General features: G+C 36.1%; 1 protein-coding gene across 6 annotated transcripts in view; it reads right to left on the reverse strand.

Moving 5' to 3' along the window:
• TAX1BP1 (Tax1 binding protein 1) overlaps window positions 1-17,687 on the reverse strand; it is a 39,486-nt gene that overhangs the window by 7,369 nt on the left and 14,430 nt on the right. For 3 of the 6 annotated variants that reach the window (XM_087947792.1, XM_087947790.1, XM_087947791.1), the window contains 10 exons: window positions 17,219-17,377; window positions 16,388-16,536; window positions 16,159-16,249; window positions 15,387-15,572; window positions 10,402-10,629; window positions 8,723-8,869; window positions 6,082-6,175; window positions 4,307-4,425; window positions 2,138-2,263; window positions 647-718 (listed from right to left, as the gene is read on the reverse strand). In XM_087947792.1, coding sequence (XP_087803918.1) covers window positions 647-718; window positions 2,138-2,263; window positions 4,307-4,425; window positions 6,082-6,175; window positions 8,723-8,869; window positions 10,402-10,629; window positions 15,387-15,572; window positions 16,159-16,249; window positions 16,388-16,536; window positions 17,219-17,377 — 1,371 coding nt within the window. The remainder of the gene's footprint in view (window positions 1-646; window positions 719-2,137; window positions 2,264-4,306; window positions 4,426-6,081; window positions 6,176-8,722; window positions 8,870-10,401; window positions 10,630-15,386; window positions 15,573-16,158; window positions 16,250-16,387; window positions 16,537-17,218; window positions 17,378-17,687) is intronic. The other 3 variants (XM_087947795.1, XM_087947793.1, XM_087947794.1) reach the window with 1 other exon arrangement.

Raw genomic sequence — 17,687 nt, forward strand, 5'->3', positions numbered from 1 at the left:
ACATACACATTGTATGAATTCTTTTGGTTATCATACAAACCTACTGTCCTATGTTCTTGTAGGCTTTACAAACAAGGTATCTAACAGTTTAAATGTTCCATGATAGAGTAGTATCTCGGTACTCGTTAACTGGTTCCAGGAGGTATAATGAATACTAAAAGTGATGAGTGCAACATGACTTACCACATAACCCTTTTTCCAGCCAGGTAGGACTTTGTGTCTGTCCCTTTTCCTATGTCAGTGACCTTCCTGACATGGCTGACTTCCTGCCTGCCCTCTGTGACCCTCTTTTCTTTTGCAGTGACTTCCCTTGGCACGGTTGATTTCCTGTCCTTTTTACGTGGCCAACCCCCTTTTCCTATTGCACCGTATCAAGTATCAAACAAGCAATGACTACCAGGACATTTTCACATCAAAATGTGTTGAGTATCATATTTGATGAGTTTTAAAGCAGTTGAGTACCAAGGTTCCACTGCACTATGTTATAGTACAGTGGAAATAAAAACTCACATTTAATTATATCCCAAGATAATGTTTTTCTTCCAAATACTACAGTATTAATATTCTGGTTCTTATTTGTAAAATAGTTCCAAGTGCCACATGACAGATATATATTATCAGTAGTTCACTGATATTAAATCAGTACCTTCTCATTGCTGAGAGCTTCCAGTTGAGATGTCAATTCATCTATCTGTCTGTCTTTTTCAGCCAACTGCATCTATATAAAACACAAATTAAAATAATATTAGTGTTATAAGACAGCTCTACAGATATATTTTTAGGGTCAGATAATATAAAGAACCTGTATTATCACTCACATGGAGAGCATATATTATAAATTATTGCTATAATAATGTGGGTGATTGTGGGTGATTGAAATATCACATCATTATTTATTTGTTCTACCTAGTTCCTTATACTGTATTTGGTTTTCATACTTACATTTTGTTGAATTTTTAAGGGTTCTGCTGGTTTCTAAAACTTTCTTAAGTATTAAGGCAAGGCAAAAAAAAATTGCAATCCATAAATGAGAAATCAGACTTCACATGTAACCTGGACTCTGCTTTTATTTGTCAAAAATAAAAAGCTGATTTAGCAAGTTAAGTATTTCGCTGATGTGCATGATTTATAAAGTAGTATACAATACTAGCATTTGAAGTACCACATTGGGATGAGGACATGAAGAACATGAAGAAATGGGATGAGGGCAAAACAAAACATTCCCAGTCAATTTAAATGTTTAATTTACTGAACTAAGTTGCTAACATAACTATTCCCTATTTATGTATTTTTTTAATATAACAAAAACAGAATCTTAGCAATGTAATTTTAGGGCTGTACTAAAGACTGTTCTCTCCTGCAATACTTTTCTTTCATTACAAAACAAAAGATTCTGCAGTCACTTATGGTGTGGAAAACAATGAGCACTTTTCAAGTTAGGCTTCAGCATGTCATTTAGCTACACAAGAAAGACCATTTTTTAAAAATAAAAAATAAAAAAATGGTCTTCCTTGTGTAGCTAAATGACATGCTGAAACTCATGTTCAGAAGAGCTAGTTCTCTGTCCAAATAGTCCCAAAGCCAGGCAAATAAATCATTCTGTATCATTAAAGCCAGTAGAGAAACAAAGAGGTGACATGTTCGGTGATAATAGTTCTATCACAGAAATTTGGCTTCAATAATGATTCTATAAAATGGGTACAGGTAATCTTTGATTTACAACCACAAGTTCCAGGAACTGGAACTTCCATTGCCAAGCAACAGAACTGTTAAGTGAATTGTGTGGTTAAGTGAATCTGGCTCCCCACACACTGACTTTGCTTGCAGGAAGTCCCCTGGAAAAGTTGCAAATGGCAATCATGTGACCTCAGGATCCTGAAACTGTCATAAATACATGCTGGCTACCACTACCCAAATTATGATCACGTGATCGTGGAATGTTGATATGTTCATAAATCACTTTTTTCAGCACCACTGTAACTTAGAGTAGTCAGTAAACTAATGGTTGTAAGTCAGGGACTACCTGTAAACACTTCTGTTAATCACTAACTCTAATTTCCCTTGCAAAGTGAATATTTTAATTAGAACATTGTATATCCATATTAAAAATAAATGTTCAAATAAGGGTTAGGCTTACTAGATACTGGTCTTTCACCACAGCTAATTGTTGCTTCACGCTCTCACTAATTTTCACTTGCTCTTTCCATTTCAGTTCCAATTTGGCCAGTTCATCAGCATACATCGTACATTTCAATTTCTCATCCTATAGAAAAATTATAAATCATCATGGTTATTTTAATTCAGATTATTTTTGCCAGGTTTTTTTAACTGAGTATCTAAAAGCTGATTTGCTTATTCATTGCCTCTAATCATACATAATTTGACATTTTAGCTAAAGATTAAAACAATGAAACACTCTTAAAAATGTTTAATAGTCTTTTACACAAATGTGTTATTCTTGTTCTGCCAAGTGGTTTCATTTTGGGTTTTGGATCACTGCAAACACACTCCATAAAGTTTTGCAACTATAAAGTACACCCTATATCCAGAAACAGAAATCAATTGCCCTTAATTTCAATAACCAGTGTAATCTGTTATGAAATATTATCAAGTGCTAGTAAAAATGAAAGACTAAGAGCAAATCATCTTCAGAATACTATTTGATACTAGCCATATTCATTGAATTAAATAATTCATTCCCTTCAAGAAAAGCCCACAACTCTCTACTTCTTTATTTTCTCATTTCATATTATTTGACACATAATTTATTATCCTATTTCTTTGGAAGTTTATTTTTCATCCCTTTTTTATAATGGCAAACCTGTACATGGAAAAAAGTACACATTCAGAGCTTCCAACAATTGTTTTAAAATTATTTTTGTACAACTGAATAAAAATAGCCTTAGATAGAGCAATGCTATGAGGTCCTATCATATAAGTGATCTAGATAATGCAAATTTATGAATATTTAACAACAATAGATGAATATAGCAGGACTTATTTCTGAGCAACCATAGATATGAAAGTGCAGGCTTTCCTCACCAAAAGAATAAATATCATAGTTATGTCATAAATACCGTGTTTCTCACATAATAAGGCCGGGCCTTATTTTTTTTTGAGCCCCGAAAAAACGGCTAGGCCGTCTTTTTGGGGGTAACTTAATTTCCCCCCATTCATCCTCATCTAGAGCGCCCCGCGGGCAGCCTCGCCATCAGCCGCTCCTAACGGGCGATCATGGCGAAGCGCAGAGAGCTCCCTACTCCCACCAAACACCTTTGCTGCAGACCCAAGACCTTTGGCACCTGCCGCTGTTGCTTTCCCTTCTGCCCATTCCGCTGCCGTTTGGAGTGCCGTTGGAGCTGCTGCCGCCGCTTGAAGCTGCCTCTGCCGTTTGGAGCCGCCACCGTTTGGAGTGCCGTTGGAGCTGCTGCCGCCGTTTGGAGCTGCCTCTGCCGTTTGGAGCTGCCTCTGCCGTTTGGAGCCGCCGCCGTTTGAAGCTGCCGCTTCGCTTTGGAGCACTGCCGCTGTTTGGAGCACCACCGCCACTCCAAACACGGCGGCAGCTCCAAACACGGAAGCGGCAGCTCCAAACGTGACAGCAGCACTCAAACGGCAGCGGTGGCTCCAAACGGCAGAGGCAGCTCCAAACACGGAAGCGGAGCCGCCGCCGTTTGGAGCTGCCGCCGCCGTTTGGAGTGCCGCCGTCACGTTTGGAGCTGCCGCTTCCGTGTTTGGAGCTGCCGCCGTGTTTGGAGTGGCGGTGGTGCTCCAAACAGCGGCAGTGCTCCAAATGCGGAAGCGGCAGCTTCAAACGGCGGCGGCGGCGGCTCCAAACGGCAGAGGCAGCTCCAAGCGGCGGCAGCAGCTCCAACGGCACTCCAAACGGCGGCGGCGGCTCCAAATGGCAGAGGCAGCTCCAAACGACGGCAGCAGCTCCAACGGCACTCCAAATGGCGGTGGCAGCTCCAACGGCACTCCAAATGGCAAGTCCCCCCACCCTTCCCTCTATTTTGCATGTTTTAAACTAGGCCTAAATTTGGGGGGAGGGGCTTAATTTGATTTTATGCCTAGAAAACATGCTGGGTCTTCCTACTGGTGGAGGCCGTATTGTTGGAGAAACACGGTATATTTTGCTATCTATAGCCCAGGTCTCTGTTCCTTAAATGAATTATGAAGATATTAACTTACTAGAACTTTTCAAATACTTCAAGCCAAATATGGACCTAAACATACTAAAAATACTGAGTTTTTTATGATGACTCCCTAGCTTCTGCTTTATTCTATTACTAGTTTCTGTTTTACTTACTGACAGCATCGGCTTGCATTTCATAAATTTCACTGTTCTGTCAGAAATTTCCTTATTCTTTTCATGATCTTGTTCCTTTTCTGAAAACTCCAAAACTGTATCAGATGAAATGATGCTAACTGCATATATTGAAGAAAAATATAGCTTTAAATGAATAGTTCTAATTAAAATGAAGTCTGTTTACATTCTGATGACAACGTATTCAAGGATGCCAGAGATTTATATTTACTGATTTTGATAAAGGAAGCACAAGCATGCTTAAAGCTGAAAATAAATCAGCATTTTTGAAAGACTGACCCCTTTCCCTCCCACCAGCCCCATGACTACAAAATTATTAAAGCAGGTTGAACCAGAAGGTGGTAAGTGAGAACAAATAATCTCCTCTTTTTCCATGAAAGGGAACAGGGAATAAGGACACTTGAACTAAAGTGAATTACAAAGCACTTGATTCTGCAAACAGGACAATTCCCCAACTCCATTCTCCATCCTTTTCTGGAAAGATAACTGAAATGGATAGGCTACCTAGGTTAGACTGGCAAAGAAGAGCTGTGAGGCGGAAAACAATAGACAGTGTTTTCACTTGCCTTCTTGTGACAACAGCATTTTTAGTCATTATTAAAAAAAAAAAAAGCAGTACAACTCTGAAAAATAAAAATTGACAAAAAATTTCTTGCCAATTTTTGTTTAAAAAAATACGAGCAGGGATGCAGTTTGTTTGTTGCCATTCTTCAAGGCTAAAGACTGGATCTACACAGCACAGACATCAATCACAGTCAATGGAGGAAAAAGTCCCCTAATCTTGCTAGATTGTCCTTTCTGGTGCCCAAAAGAGCAGAGAAAGACCAATCATGGCTGAAAGAGTGCTGCTGGCATTCTATCAGGTATAACCGGAGCCAGAGTCCATAAGAAGACAGAAATAGCCCACCACAAACTATTTCACCTCATGATCCTCTCAAACTCCTTAGATCTAGTTTTGTAGTAGCACAGATAAAAAGAGCTGAGCTCTCATCATTTCCCAACCATAGCAAATGACTAGTAATCTTCTTAAAAAAGGAACCAGAGAAAAAGGCTACAAGGGGAACGTAGACAAAGATTTGCAAACCATAGCTAAGTGCAATTTGAACTGGGAAGTGATTATTCCTTGCAACTTATAAGTTCTGATCCTGCCTATCAGAAAAAGGAAGATCAGCATCCCATTACAAAGTACTTTTCACCATTAGTAGAACATTATTGCTTTCTGTTATAAAAATGCTAAGAAATAAGACATTCTAGTTATAAACAGTAAGGTTGATGGGATATGTTTAATGCACATGATATAGCTAATTAAAATCTACAATTTCAATATCATGGCAGAAGATAGCATGAAATAGAAATATATATTTATTTATATTTTAATACTCATATTTAACTAAATCACAGACCAGGGATAATTTAAGTACTCTCATCTACTAGAATCAATACCATAGAAAGAATTGCTACGCAGATGAAGTTTTTGCATTTTTTTAAAAAAAAACTCTGACTAAAAAACAATTCCTAGGCTGTTTAAAGACAGCCCTACATGCATTTGACAAATCTATTTCCATGCTAAAAAATTTCCAAGCTTGTAATTAATTCATTTAGATTTGCATTCTGTGCCAACATATTAGCCCTGAGAACACTCTGATTTTAAGTTTTCCAAGAGTTACCAGTGGAAGAAAAATACATACTATATATGGTGTGGGGGATTTTTAGATTTCAGCTTTATTTTTCTAAGGGAGCACAGAAGGAGCTGATACCTGGAGATGCGGGTAATGTTTTATCACCAGTTTCGGCTGTAGAAGTTTCATTTTTTGAGCCATCTGTCAAATTCAGTTGATCCCCTGAAGTTTTCTTTATGAAAAAGATTTTATTTAAAATATTTCTTTCATTAAAAAGATTCTAGGGCAAGTTCTTCAAACAAATATAATAAAAACAATCCTTAAGATATAAAACAAATTAAGCAAAATCAAAACTTTGTCTTAAGAATTTTTATCTAAATACCTAACCAAAAAGGGAACCCTTAATACAATTACTATATAACTTGACATAACTGAACAATATCTGCGGGTCCACCTTTTTACTCTATAGCATGGCTGTGATGCAAAGGATTGCAGTGAATACTCTGCAGCAGATCAAGGGACATGGATGCTAATATAGAGATGGGTGCACTGTTAAATTCTTTATTTTAAAAAATATATAGATGGTCCTTGACTTATAACTAATTGAGCCCACAAGTTGTAATTAATATAATTAATGGATCATATGGGACTAGAGCTGATTTTATGACTATTTTTACAGCAGTTGTAAAACAAATTTGTTCCCTATGAGGCAGTTTTTGCCAGAAACCAAAAGAAAAGGCAGAACCCTAGTAAATTGTGATCATGTGACCACAGGATACTGCAGGTTATTCTAATCTTCAGATTATGATTGTAAGTAATATTCCAACACCTTTATAACCCACCATTCTATCACAACTAACTACCTATTTTAGGCAAAATAACCTAAAAAATGTGGCTCTGGTGTATGATAAGCATAATATTATAAATCTAGTATTTAAAAGTATTTGCATACATATCTGATTTGAAAATCAATTCCAGATAGAAATATATTTTGAAATACTAAATATTAACATATACAGATAATTGTATAGGTGGTCCTCAACTTAAAAGTTTAGAGATGTCCAAAGTTACAACAGCACTGAAAAATGTAACTTATAACCATTTTCAGAGTTACAACCTTTGCAGCATCCCCATGATCATGTGATTAAAATTCAGATGAGTGCCAAATGATTCATATTTATGACCACTGCATTGTCCCAGAGTCATGTGTTCAATTTTTGTGACCTTTTGACAAGCAAAATTAATGGGATAGGCAGATTCATTTAACAACCTGATTAATAACTTGTCAACTGTAGTGATTCACTTAACAACTGAGGCAAGAAAGGTTGCAAAATGGGCAAAACTCACATCAAATGTCAAACAACAGAACAAACAACAGAAATTTTGAGCTCAGTTGTGGTCATAAGTTGAGGTCTATCTGTATTCACTCTGAATTTTATTACTTTTTAGTGATTAGTGATGAAAAGACCATCACAAAGGGGAAGCTTTACTTATATACTGTAATATTTAAGTATTTATAATAAAATTTGAAAATATAAAAGACAGATTAAAAATTAAAGTATAGTAGGACATTGCAGATATTGAACAGTTAGTTCAGTATTAAAATTCAGCTACTGGGGTGTGATTATCTTCCTATCAGTAGAACAAAATGGTAATATAAACTTAGCCTTATTTCTTTCCCTTAGCCAACAATAATTCTTTTATCCAAATATACCTTTAAGTAATTTATATTTATCACTCACGTGCTTAAATTGTTTCCTCCTATTTTGCAGTAATTCTAAACCTATTTCTAAGAGGACTGCCTTGGTAAAGGAAACCAGGATAAATAATATAAATCAAATTACAAATAGCTGTTGGAATATTTAATAAAGTAGGCCATCTTATTTGCATCACAAAATTTAGCCTAGCAAGATTTGATAGTCTTAAGAATCATCCATCATGTTGTATTTTTAAGCCAATACATTTAGAGTGTATTGTATATTCATTAATTTGTTCTTTCAGGTACATAAGATTCAGATGAAATTATGATCAATAAAAGCTTGTTAACAGAAAAAAACAGAACTACATTTACTGCAGATATTACTATTACACTATTTATCTAGGAAAATTGGGATAAAGATTTTAGCCTATATAAAAAGGAGGAAATTCCTGTTGTAATGGAGAATATATGTGCTGTTTCTCATAATAATTGAGCCTTTCATTCTGCTATCGGAAGACAAAGATCAATTATATAATTACTTTTGCTCAGTTGATGAGAATTTATTCTGACAAATCATGAACAGATACAAAATTATCCATTATTACTTTCTCTAATACATAATTACTAATAAACTAATTACTAATGTACTAATGTATATTTTCTTCTTCCTTAGTAAATAATATATTACACTTTTCTAAAAAGCAATTACACTTTTTCAGGTATCATCCGACACTGCAGTAAAAATCCTATCCAAGTGTTCAAAAAATATTAAGATAAATGATAAACTTTAATAGACAACTGTCAGCATTCTGGATAAGGATTAACAAGAAGTTGCAAATATAAATGGAGTAGGTTACTGCATGTTTGCATGTATTATATATAGGTATGACTCTCTTCTATTGTGCCATAGTTCCATTAAATTGCCTGTCTTACTTCCAATAAATTTTAGAAGCTTGTAATAAAACATTCATGAAACTTAGGTTACCCAACTTTGAGTAACTGTGTGAACTTTCACTTTTCCAAAGATACACATTCTGTTGTCTGCTTCATCCAAAACAATTGTATAAAAACATAACTTACATTCTGGTTAATAAGTTTATTGACTTGTTTTTGCAGCTTCTGGCATTCTTTAAACTTTTCCTTGTAATGATCAGCAGCCATCTGTAGACGGAGCTTTAAATCTTCAACTTCTCTGCGTAGTTCTCTCTCTGCAACATTTGATGTTCCCTTTCCCCAAACAAGAACATATGTATTCTTTTTTAAAAAAATGTGTCGTCCCGTCCCCCCCCTTCCCCCCCCAAATATTTAAGCTTTGAAGTCAACATATTGGATCCAGATTTAGGAAACAAAGATTCAACAAGAATCTTGCAAATTGCCAAAAAATTAAAAAATGATTTCAAGAAAGAAAGCAGGATCTTGAGAAAGGTGACAGAATTTGAAACAATTATACAAAACCAACGATGAATCAGGACAAATACATAAATAACACATTGAAAGACATATTGTAATATGGGATAGAGTTAGAACAAATCAAAAATTGTATGACAATATGGATGAAAAGCTTTAAAGAATTAATGTATAACAATGGGAAAAGCCTTTGGGAAAAAAAAAGATATTCCCCACATAATAAACAAAATTATCATATAAGGTGGTTATGTAAAACTGGTCAAAATTATTTAAAGAAAATAGATGAAAATTATTTTTAAAAATTACATAAAATTCAAACTGAAATCCAATTAATGGATATAATTGCAGAAAACAAATGAAAAATATTACAATTTATTAAAATATGTACTGATAGATACAAAAACAAGTTTGGAACAACATCGAAAAAGAGGAATTTATAAATTATTTTTGGGTGGGAATCAGTCTACTCACTGTATCTATCTATCTATCTCACTGTATCTATCAATCTATCTATCTATCTATCTATCTATCTATCTATCTATCTATCTATCTATCTATCTATCTATCTACCTACCTACCTACCTACCTACCTACCTACCTACCGCCCATTACACAAGTCTTATCAAATTTCCTTATATACTATATATTATATAAAAAAGGCAAATTTAGGTATTTGCAATATATATATTACAGAGAGAATATGCTTAGTATTGTTTATTTTATTATATTGTCATTTTAATGTAGTTTTTTTCTTTGTAAATAAAAATATGTAACAAAAACAGTTTATTTCCTACTGGTGCAATGTCCATAGTGGATTGACAAAAACATAAAAAAGAAAAATTGTTACTGGCTTCAGCTAAATGGTTTTATGCTACAATACTATTGCCAAGTAAGATAATTATCCTAATGAGAAGTAAATAATTGATATGGAGTAATATAATTATCCTGTATTTTCTGCTTTAGAAATTTAAGCCAAATTCCAAGGAAATTCTCCCCATCAAGGCAAATGTTAATTACAATAAATTACATAATTAGCTTTAATAATGCAGAAACCTAAAATGAATTAATCCAGTTTATATTAACGTGATGGAAGTTATATATCCTACTCAAGATTATTATAATTTCAGAGTGGAACTCTGAGATTTTAAAATATACGAATATATGAGAAGCATTTAAATCTCCAAGTTCAATCTAAATACACTTTATTATACTGTTAAATGCCCACAGGTTGTTAAGGTAAATACTTAAATGGAATAGAAATCTAAAATCTGCTGAAAGTTATACAAATAATTTTGCATTAACTGACATCAGAGCTTTATAATTAAATGTAAGAACAGAACATCCTTTTTTACCTGTTCAATGGTCGCAGAAGAGATCTTTTTAAGTTCAGCTACTGCATCATTCAATTGTTTCTTCAATTTTTCATTTTCAAGTCGAGCACTATGAAGATCTACCATTGTTTTATCACGCACATTTACTGCATCACTTAGTTCCTTTGACATGAAAAGAACTTCCTGCCTGCTTGCCTGAATTTGATCCTCAGCTTTCCGAAGCTGCTCTTTTAAAAAACTCGACTCTTCCTAGAAAAATAAAAAAGGAAGTGTAAACATTATTCTTATTGTCCGCTATTTTGAAACAAAAAGAAAACCGTATTTCCAAGGCATAAATATTAGTGATGTATCAAATTCTCCAATTGTTGGAGATTATAGCCATCTGCTGTTGTCCAGGACTGTAGCAGTCTGTCATGTATATACTCAAGCACACAACAGTGAGCTATTTTTAATTGACATCTGGTGGTGATGCTATCTAAACCACATTTTTCTATTTTATCAAGTAGTAGGTTATGGTCTACTTTGTCAAATGCCTTACTAAAGTTCAAGTAAATTATATTGACAGCATTCCTTTGGTCCACTAATTTTGTCACTTCGTCAAAGAATGCAGTAAGATTAGTCTGACATTATCTGTTTTGACAAACCCATGTTGGCTTTTGGTTATTACTTTGTTGGCTTCTAGGTGTTTGCAGATTCGTTCCTTGATAATCTTTTCCAGAATCTTCCCTGATATTGAGGTGATGCTGATGAGTCTGTAGTTTCTTGGATCTATTCTCTTTTCTTTTTTTGAATATGGGAACTACATCAGCATTTTTCCAGTCCTCTGGCAGTTCTCTGATGCTACCGGATCTTTGAAAAATATACCCCAGTGGTTTTGAGATCACATCTGCTAGTTCCTTCAGAACCTTGAGGTGTAATCCATCTGGTCCTGGTGATTTGAACTTGTCTAGCGTAAACAGGTGCTCACTTACCATGTTTCTCACAAAATAAGGCTGGGCCTTATTTTTTTTTGAGCCCTGAAAAACGGTTAGGACGTCTTTTGGGGGTGAATTAATTTCTCTCCCCCGAGCACCAGAGCCATCTCCAACAACAGCATCTGAGTTGCTCCTGCTTTCCCCCCGTCCCTATAACAACAGAAAAAAAAACATTTTGAGGTACCTGGGAGCGCCACACGCTGCGTTTTGGTTTAATCCCGAGCGGCTGGGTGGGCGTGAGAAGAGCCAAGCGAGCGTCTCTGCTGTTGCTACCCTTGGTGCTCCAGCCTCGGGCTCTGCAAGTTGCAAAAGTCCCAGTGCGCAGCCCGTTCCTCCATTCCAAGCGCCCAGGCCGAGCTGCAGCTTTCCCTCTTTCGCCAGCACCGTCTCCAATAACAGCGGCAGCAGCAGGTGGGGACCGTGGAAGTTACGGAAGCGGCTCCCCCACCCAAGAAGCGGCTGAAACGCTTCCACGGTTCCCGTCACTGCTGCCGCTATTGTTGAAGATGGCGCTGGCGAGAGAGGGACAGCTGCAGCTCGGCCTGGGCGCTTGAATGCAGGGAACAGGCTCGCGACTGGGACTTTTTGCAAACTTGCAGAGCCCGAGGCTGGAGCACCAAGGGTAGCAGCAGCAGAGACGCCGCCGGCTCTCTCTCACGCCCACCCGCCACTCAGGATTAAACCAAACGCAGCATGCGGCACTCCCAGGTACCTCAAAATGGTTTTTTTTTCTGTTGTTACTGGGACAGGGGAAAAGCGGGAGCGACTCAGATGCTGTTGTTGGAGACGGCGCTGGCGAGAGAGGCGCCAGCACCGATGGGAACTGTGGAAGTTACAGAGGCCTGAGAAGCGGCTGAAACGCTGCTGGACATCCATGCCGACGACGCCCGCCTGCTGACCCGGGTAAGGGAGGGGCAAAGGAGCCCTCCATGCTCCACCATGATTGGCTGTTAGGAGCGGCTGATGGTGAGGCGTAGCTGCCTGCGGGGCACTCCTAATGGCAAGTTCTCCCCGCCTCCCCCCCCCCAATTTCGCATGTTTCAAACTAGGCCTAAATTTGGGAGGAGGGCTTAATTTCATTTTATGCCTAGAAAACATGCTGGGTCTTCCTATGGGGAGGCGTATTGTTGGAGAAACACGGTACCATTTTCTTCGCTATTTTAACTTGTGTTCCTAATCTGTTTTTTGTGGTGCTGTTTTTGATAAGTTGGACTGCTGCTTTTTTCCTTTGTGTAAAAACAGATTCAAAAAATGAGTTAAGTAGTTCTGCTTTCTCCCTGTTGCTTGTCACCTTCTTGCCACCTTTTCCCAGAAATGGACCAATTGTTTCCTTTAATTTTTTTCTTGTTTTTAACATATTGGAAGAGGCTTTCTTTGTTATTTTTTACTTTTGTCGCAAGCCTTTGTTCATTGTGAGGCTTAGCTGTCCTTACTTCATCTTTGCAGGCTTGGTCTATTTGCTGATACACTGCCTTAGTTATGTGCAGCTCTTTCCACTTTTTATACTTTTCCTTTCTGTCCTTCAATTTGTCAGAGAGTTCTTTATGGAGCTATCCTGGTTTCTTTTGAGAGCTGTTATTTTTCTTCTTCACTGGTATTGTGTTAGACTGGGCTTTTATAATCTCACTTTTCAAAATTTCCCAAGCTACTTAAATTGTTTTCCCATTGAGGATTCTCATCCATGGAATCCTTCCCAAGCTCTAAGTTTATTGAAATTAACTCTCTTAAAGTTCAAGACTCTAATTTGACTTTGTTCTATTGCTTGTGCTTGCATAATGTTGAATTCCAATATTGCATGATCACTCCCCCACAAGGTTCCTGTAGCTTCAATACCTTCTATTGTTTCATCTCTGTTAATGAGAATTAAGTCCAATATGGCTGATCCCCTTGTTCCCTTCTCTACTTTTTGGATAACAAAGTTGTCTGCTTGGCTTGTTTGTTCTTCAACTTGGTGCAGAGTTTGTCTCCCAGTTGATGTCAGAGTAATTAAAATCCCCCATTACTATTGTGGTGTGCTTCCTACATACTTTAGTTAACTGACTAAAAAAAAGTTCATCTACTTCCTGTGTTTGGTTGGGTGGCCTATAGTATATACTGACTCAAATGCATTCCAGGCAGTTTTTATCATTGTTGTGCTCTATTTCTGTAAAGATGTAGTTATTTCTTATATATAGTACAACTTTACTTCCTCTTTTATTTGGTCTATTTCTTTTAAATAATTTAAATCCCTCTAGTTATACATCCCATTTGTGGGTTTTGTCCTACCAAGTTTCTGTAATGGCAACAGTATCATATCTTATCAATATCATATTTAAAACAGATGGGCTTCTCAGAAACTGAAGACTTGGAAAATCACATTTTACAAGCCAGGAAAAAAACTGTGGACATCTTAAGACAGGGCTGTCAAACTCGTGGCCTACAGGCCAGATGTGTCACATATTGGCCATGCCCATGCCTGATTTAGCAAAGGGAAAAGGTCATATGTCACATGATGCAGCCATGATGACTTGAGTTTGACACCCCTGCCAAGAGAAAAAAAGAGTAAGCTAGTATAATTACTTCACACTTATCCCTAGTTAGGTAGCAATGATAAAAACAGCAGTACTAATATAGTAATTTCTTGATTTTGAGTCACCCAGAATTGTTGGGAGTTAATCAGAAAACAAGTTTTAATAATAATTCTACTAATTAAACATACTAAACTTCACACATAACATTCAAAAAGACTTACCTTGATTAATAAGCATTTATTAAGCAACCTCCTTGTTTAATGATCACTTATTCGGTGACCAATTCAAAGTTACTCTGGTGATCCGTTGTAGCATCCCCAAATCACACCATCACGATTTAGTATTTGGCAAATAGTTTACAATTACAATGTAGCATCCTAATGGGATCACCATTTGTGAGCTTTGCTGTTTGCTATTGTCAAGTAAAGTCAATAGAGCAACCAGCAGGTGGCAAATAATGACCATGTGACCACAGCAGTTGTGAGAAATTGCCTACTAAAAACAGCTGGAATTATATGTTGGTATAGTCATGTGATGTCACGCTTCACAACCATGTTGCTTATTGAGTTCCAAATTCCAATTACTAGTGGCAAACAAGGACTATCTGTCCTTTCCTATAGAAGAAAAGTCTCCTTTGAAAATTCTTGGCTACTTGCTTCCAACTCATGTAGTAATTTATTACTTTATGCTGGCAGTTATTAGTTATAGAAGAGAGGAAGACAGGAGTAGCCATAAAAAGGAGTATATCCTTAAAATGAAATTAAATGTGTATCTCATTTGTGATCGCACCCACTTATGATGCCAGTTCCAGCAATGGTTAAGCAAATCAGGTTTAGCATGACATCAGGTGATCATGCCTTTGCAAGTCAGAATCATACCTATGAAGGTCAGAAATGGCAATCACATGACCACAAGATGCTACAATTGTCATAACTATGCATGCTGGTTGCCAAGATCCCAAATTGTAATTACTGACTCTGAACATACTGCAATGACTACAATTTTGAGACTGGATCTTGAGCTTTCTTTTTAGTGCCATTGTGAAATTTAAACACTTACTAAATAAATGATTGGTAAATGAGGACTATGTGTACTACGCCTGTTTTATTAGCAAACTTTTAAGAGGTTTTTGTGCACTGTGTTTTGGTTTTATATCCTGAGAGCCCACGCGAGTCCTCATGTCAAATATATTCTTCAACTTGGAAGAATGTATGTAGCGCTATCACTAAGTCATATGCCAAAAGGTGATAAAAGGGTATTGGAAAAAATACATAGTACATAAATATTTTGGGGGGGGGGGGAAGTATACCACAAATCTACAGTTGCAGATTATTTTATATTTGACGCTAGTACAACTGAAAATAAAGTAGATGCATTTAAACCAACTCCTGCTTTTATAATTCCTCTGCTTCCTTAACAATGAATTTGTCCTTATTTAAGCAAATAACCATGTATTTGATTTGGAATATTCTGAAAACAAAATATCAAAGGCTTAAAAATAAATATGCTTTTTAATCAGTACCTTATTTGATGAAGTAAGCAGGAAAGCTTTCTTCAATTTTTCTTTTTCATTCACACACAGTTGTAATCTGCCAATCTCTTCTTTATAATATGCTATAAGGTTTTCTTTGTTTCCATCCAAATTCTTAAGTGTCAGAATTTCAGATGTTAATTTGGAGTTTTCAACTTCTGTATTCTTCAAGTGTATCTGTAATAACATAATCAATTCATATTTCTAATCCCAATGTTTATTCTAAACAAACTCATCCCAAGGTAGCTGGGATAAGATAGAAGGCTAAAGCAAAATAAACTTATTTTGGTGCATATTTGATAAGGAACAAATTTGAATGGCCCTAAGCATGCAAAGTATGATTGGTACAAGGAGATATTTCTAGCTAGATATTAACTTGTCTGGGCACAAAAGGTATAATATCTGGCAAGGTTTTAATGCAATTTGCAGGGATCTAACCCTGGGCAGTATATTTGGCATTTTCTATCTTGGTACAGTGGAGAAGGAGTGTTTTCCAAAGTCTTCTTGTTGCTATAGCAAAGCTCTACTGATTTTCTTTTTGATACATGGGCTTAAATTTGATGATTGAATTCAGGGAAATTGTTTGTTTGTTTTAAATCTAACTCTAAACCAGAGTTCAATCACTGCTTTAGATTGGGAGGTGCTCATACCGATTTATTATGGGGATAGATCAAGAACATTGAAAACGTAAGTAAGGTACCTTCAGTAATAGAATTATCTCTACTGTTAAACAGCTACAAATATTTAATAGCATAAAATTTACCTTGTAAAGTTCCTTTTCATCCTTTTCTGTTTTTAACTGGCATTCAAACTGTTCCTTTTCCAAGACTACTTTCTTGAGTTTATCTTTCAAGCTACATGAAAAAAAAATCATTTTTAATTTTTATTTATTAATTTTATATCCTTTTCTTCTTCCTCAAAGCAACTCTGGGCAGCTTACAATTAAATTTTATTTAGTTATTAGTGAAAATAATTTTGTATTTGTTGCATACCTATCCAATTCTGTTTCCTTTGTAATCGCTTTCTGAGTGACAATCATGATGTCTTCTTCAAGCTGAATAACTTTGGAAGTAGCTTCTTCATATTTTTTCTTTAGTTTTTCATTTTCAGCTTTAAGGGTTTCTGCAGCTTTAAAACTATCCTTTAAAAAAAAGTTATAAAACTGATTTTAAAGGTATGTATGTTTGCATACATTTAATTCACTTCACCAAATCTACATTAACAACTACCTTATCTTAAGGAAATGAAATCTCTATTGAATAGATGTATGAGATTTAAGTGATTTTTATCAAGTGAAGTTAAATCATCACTAGAGACAAGAGATTATCTCAAATCAACTGTCAATCTTGGGAAAATGAAAGGACTTCTCTTTCTTAGTATTGTAATACAGTGATCCCCAACCTTTCTTATGCCGCGGCCCGGTATCCCCAACCTTTTTTATGGCGCGGCCCGGTACCGGCATTAGCTGGGCGCCGCCATCTTTTTTTGATGAAAAAGTGCTTCCGGTGAGCTTTCTACCCGGAAAAGCTCACTGGAAGCACTTTTTCATCAAAAAAAGATGGCGGCGCTCAGCAAACCAGCGGCTCGGTAGGACTTGTTCCACGGACCGGTACCGGTCCGCGGACCCCTGTTGTAATACAAGGGCCATTCATCCAATCATCCTAAAAAAATTGCCAATTATAACATTTTCAAGTTACATTTATGAACTATATCCTTGATATTTCAGGTGATTATACATAACAAGATAGTCTCAATATGATTTGACAGAGAGACAACTCAACTTCAATCTTTTTAAAAATGTTTTTATCAATTATAGAACAAACCTTTTGCTCTGCTTCCAGCTTATCACATCTTTCTTTCTCATATACAAGTTCTTTTTCCAGTCGTTCAACTTGATCTCTGAGTTGCATTGTTTCTTTTTCAAGTGATGCAGTTACCTTTAGTAGTTCTTCTTTTTCTTTCAGAATTTTTTCAATTTTGAACTAAAAACAAAAAGTGTTTGCTTCAAAAATGTACAGATTTTGCAAATTAAGTCTACAAATTTTTCTCCCAGCAAACAAGGTGGACTAAAACAAGGAACTATTTATATACCCATATTCATATTCAAAGCTACAGATGCTTATGAACTGAATGTTATAGTTGATAGCGAACGCAAGTACTTTATTAAAAAACTATGTAAAATGTAGTAAGAAGCAAAGTTGTTTCTGCAGAAATAGATATTGCAATGCTGCATGGAATCAATCACACTTTTGCTGGTTAATTTTTAATTATATCTTACAAATTCTTTTTCAC

The sequence above is a fragment of the Notechis scutatus genome, chromosome Z (assembly GCF_049901735.1).
Source record: "Notechis scutatus isolate UNSWTSFEM ecotype Mainland chromosome Z, rNotScu1.2, whole genome shotgun sequence".
Classification (NCBI taxonomy): Eukaryota; Metazoa; Chordata; class Lepidosauria; order Squamata; family Elapidae; genus Notechis; species Notechis scutatus.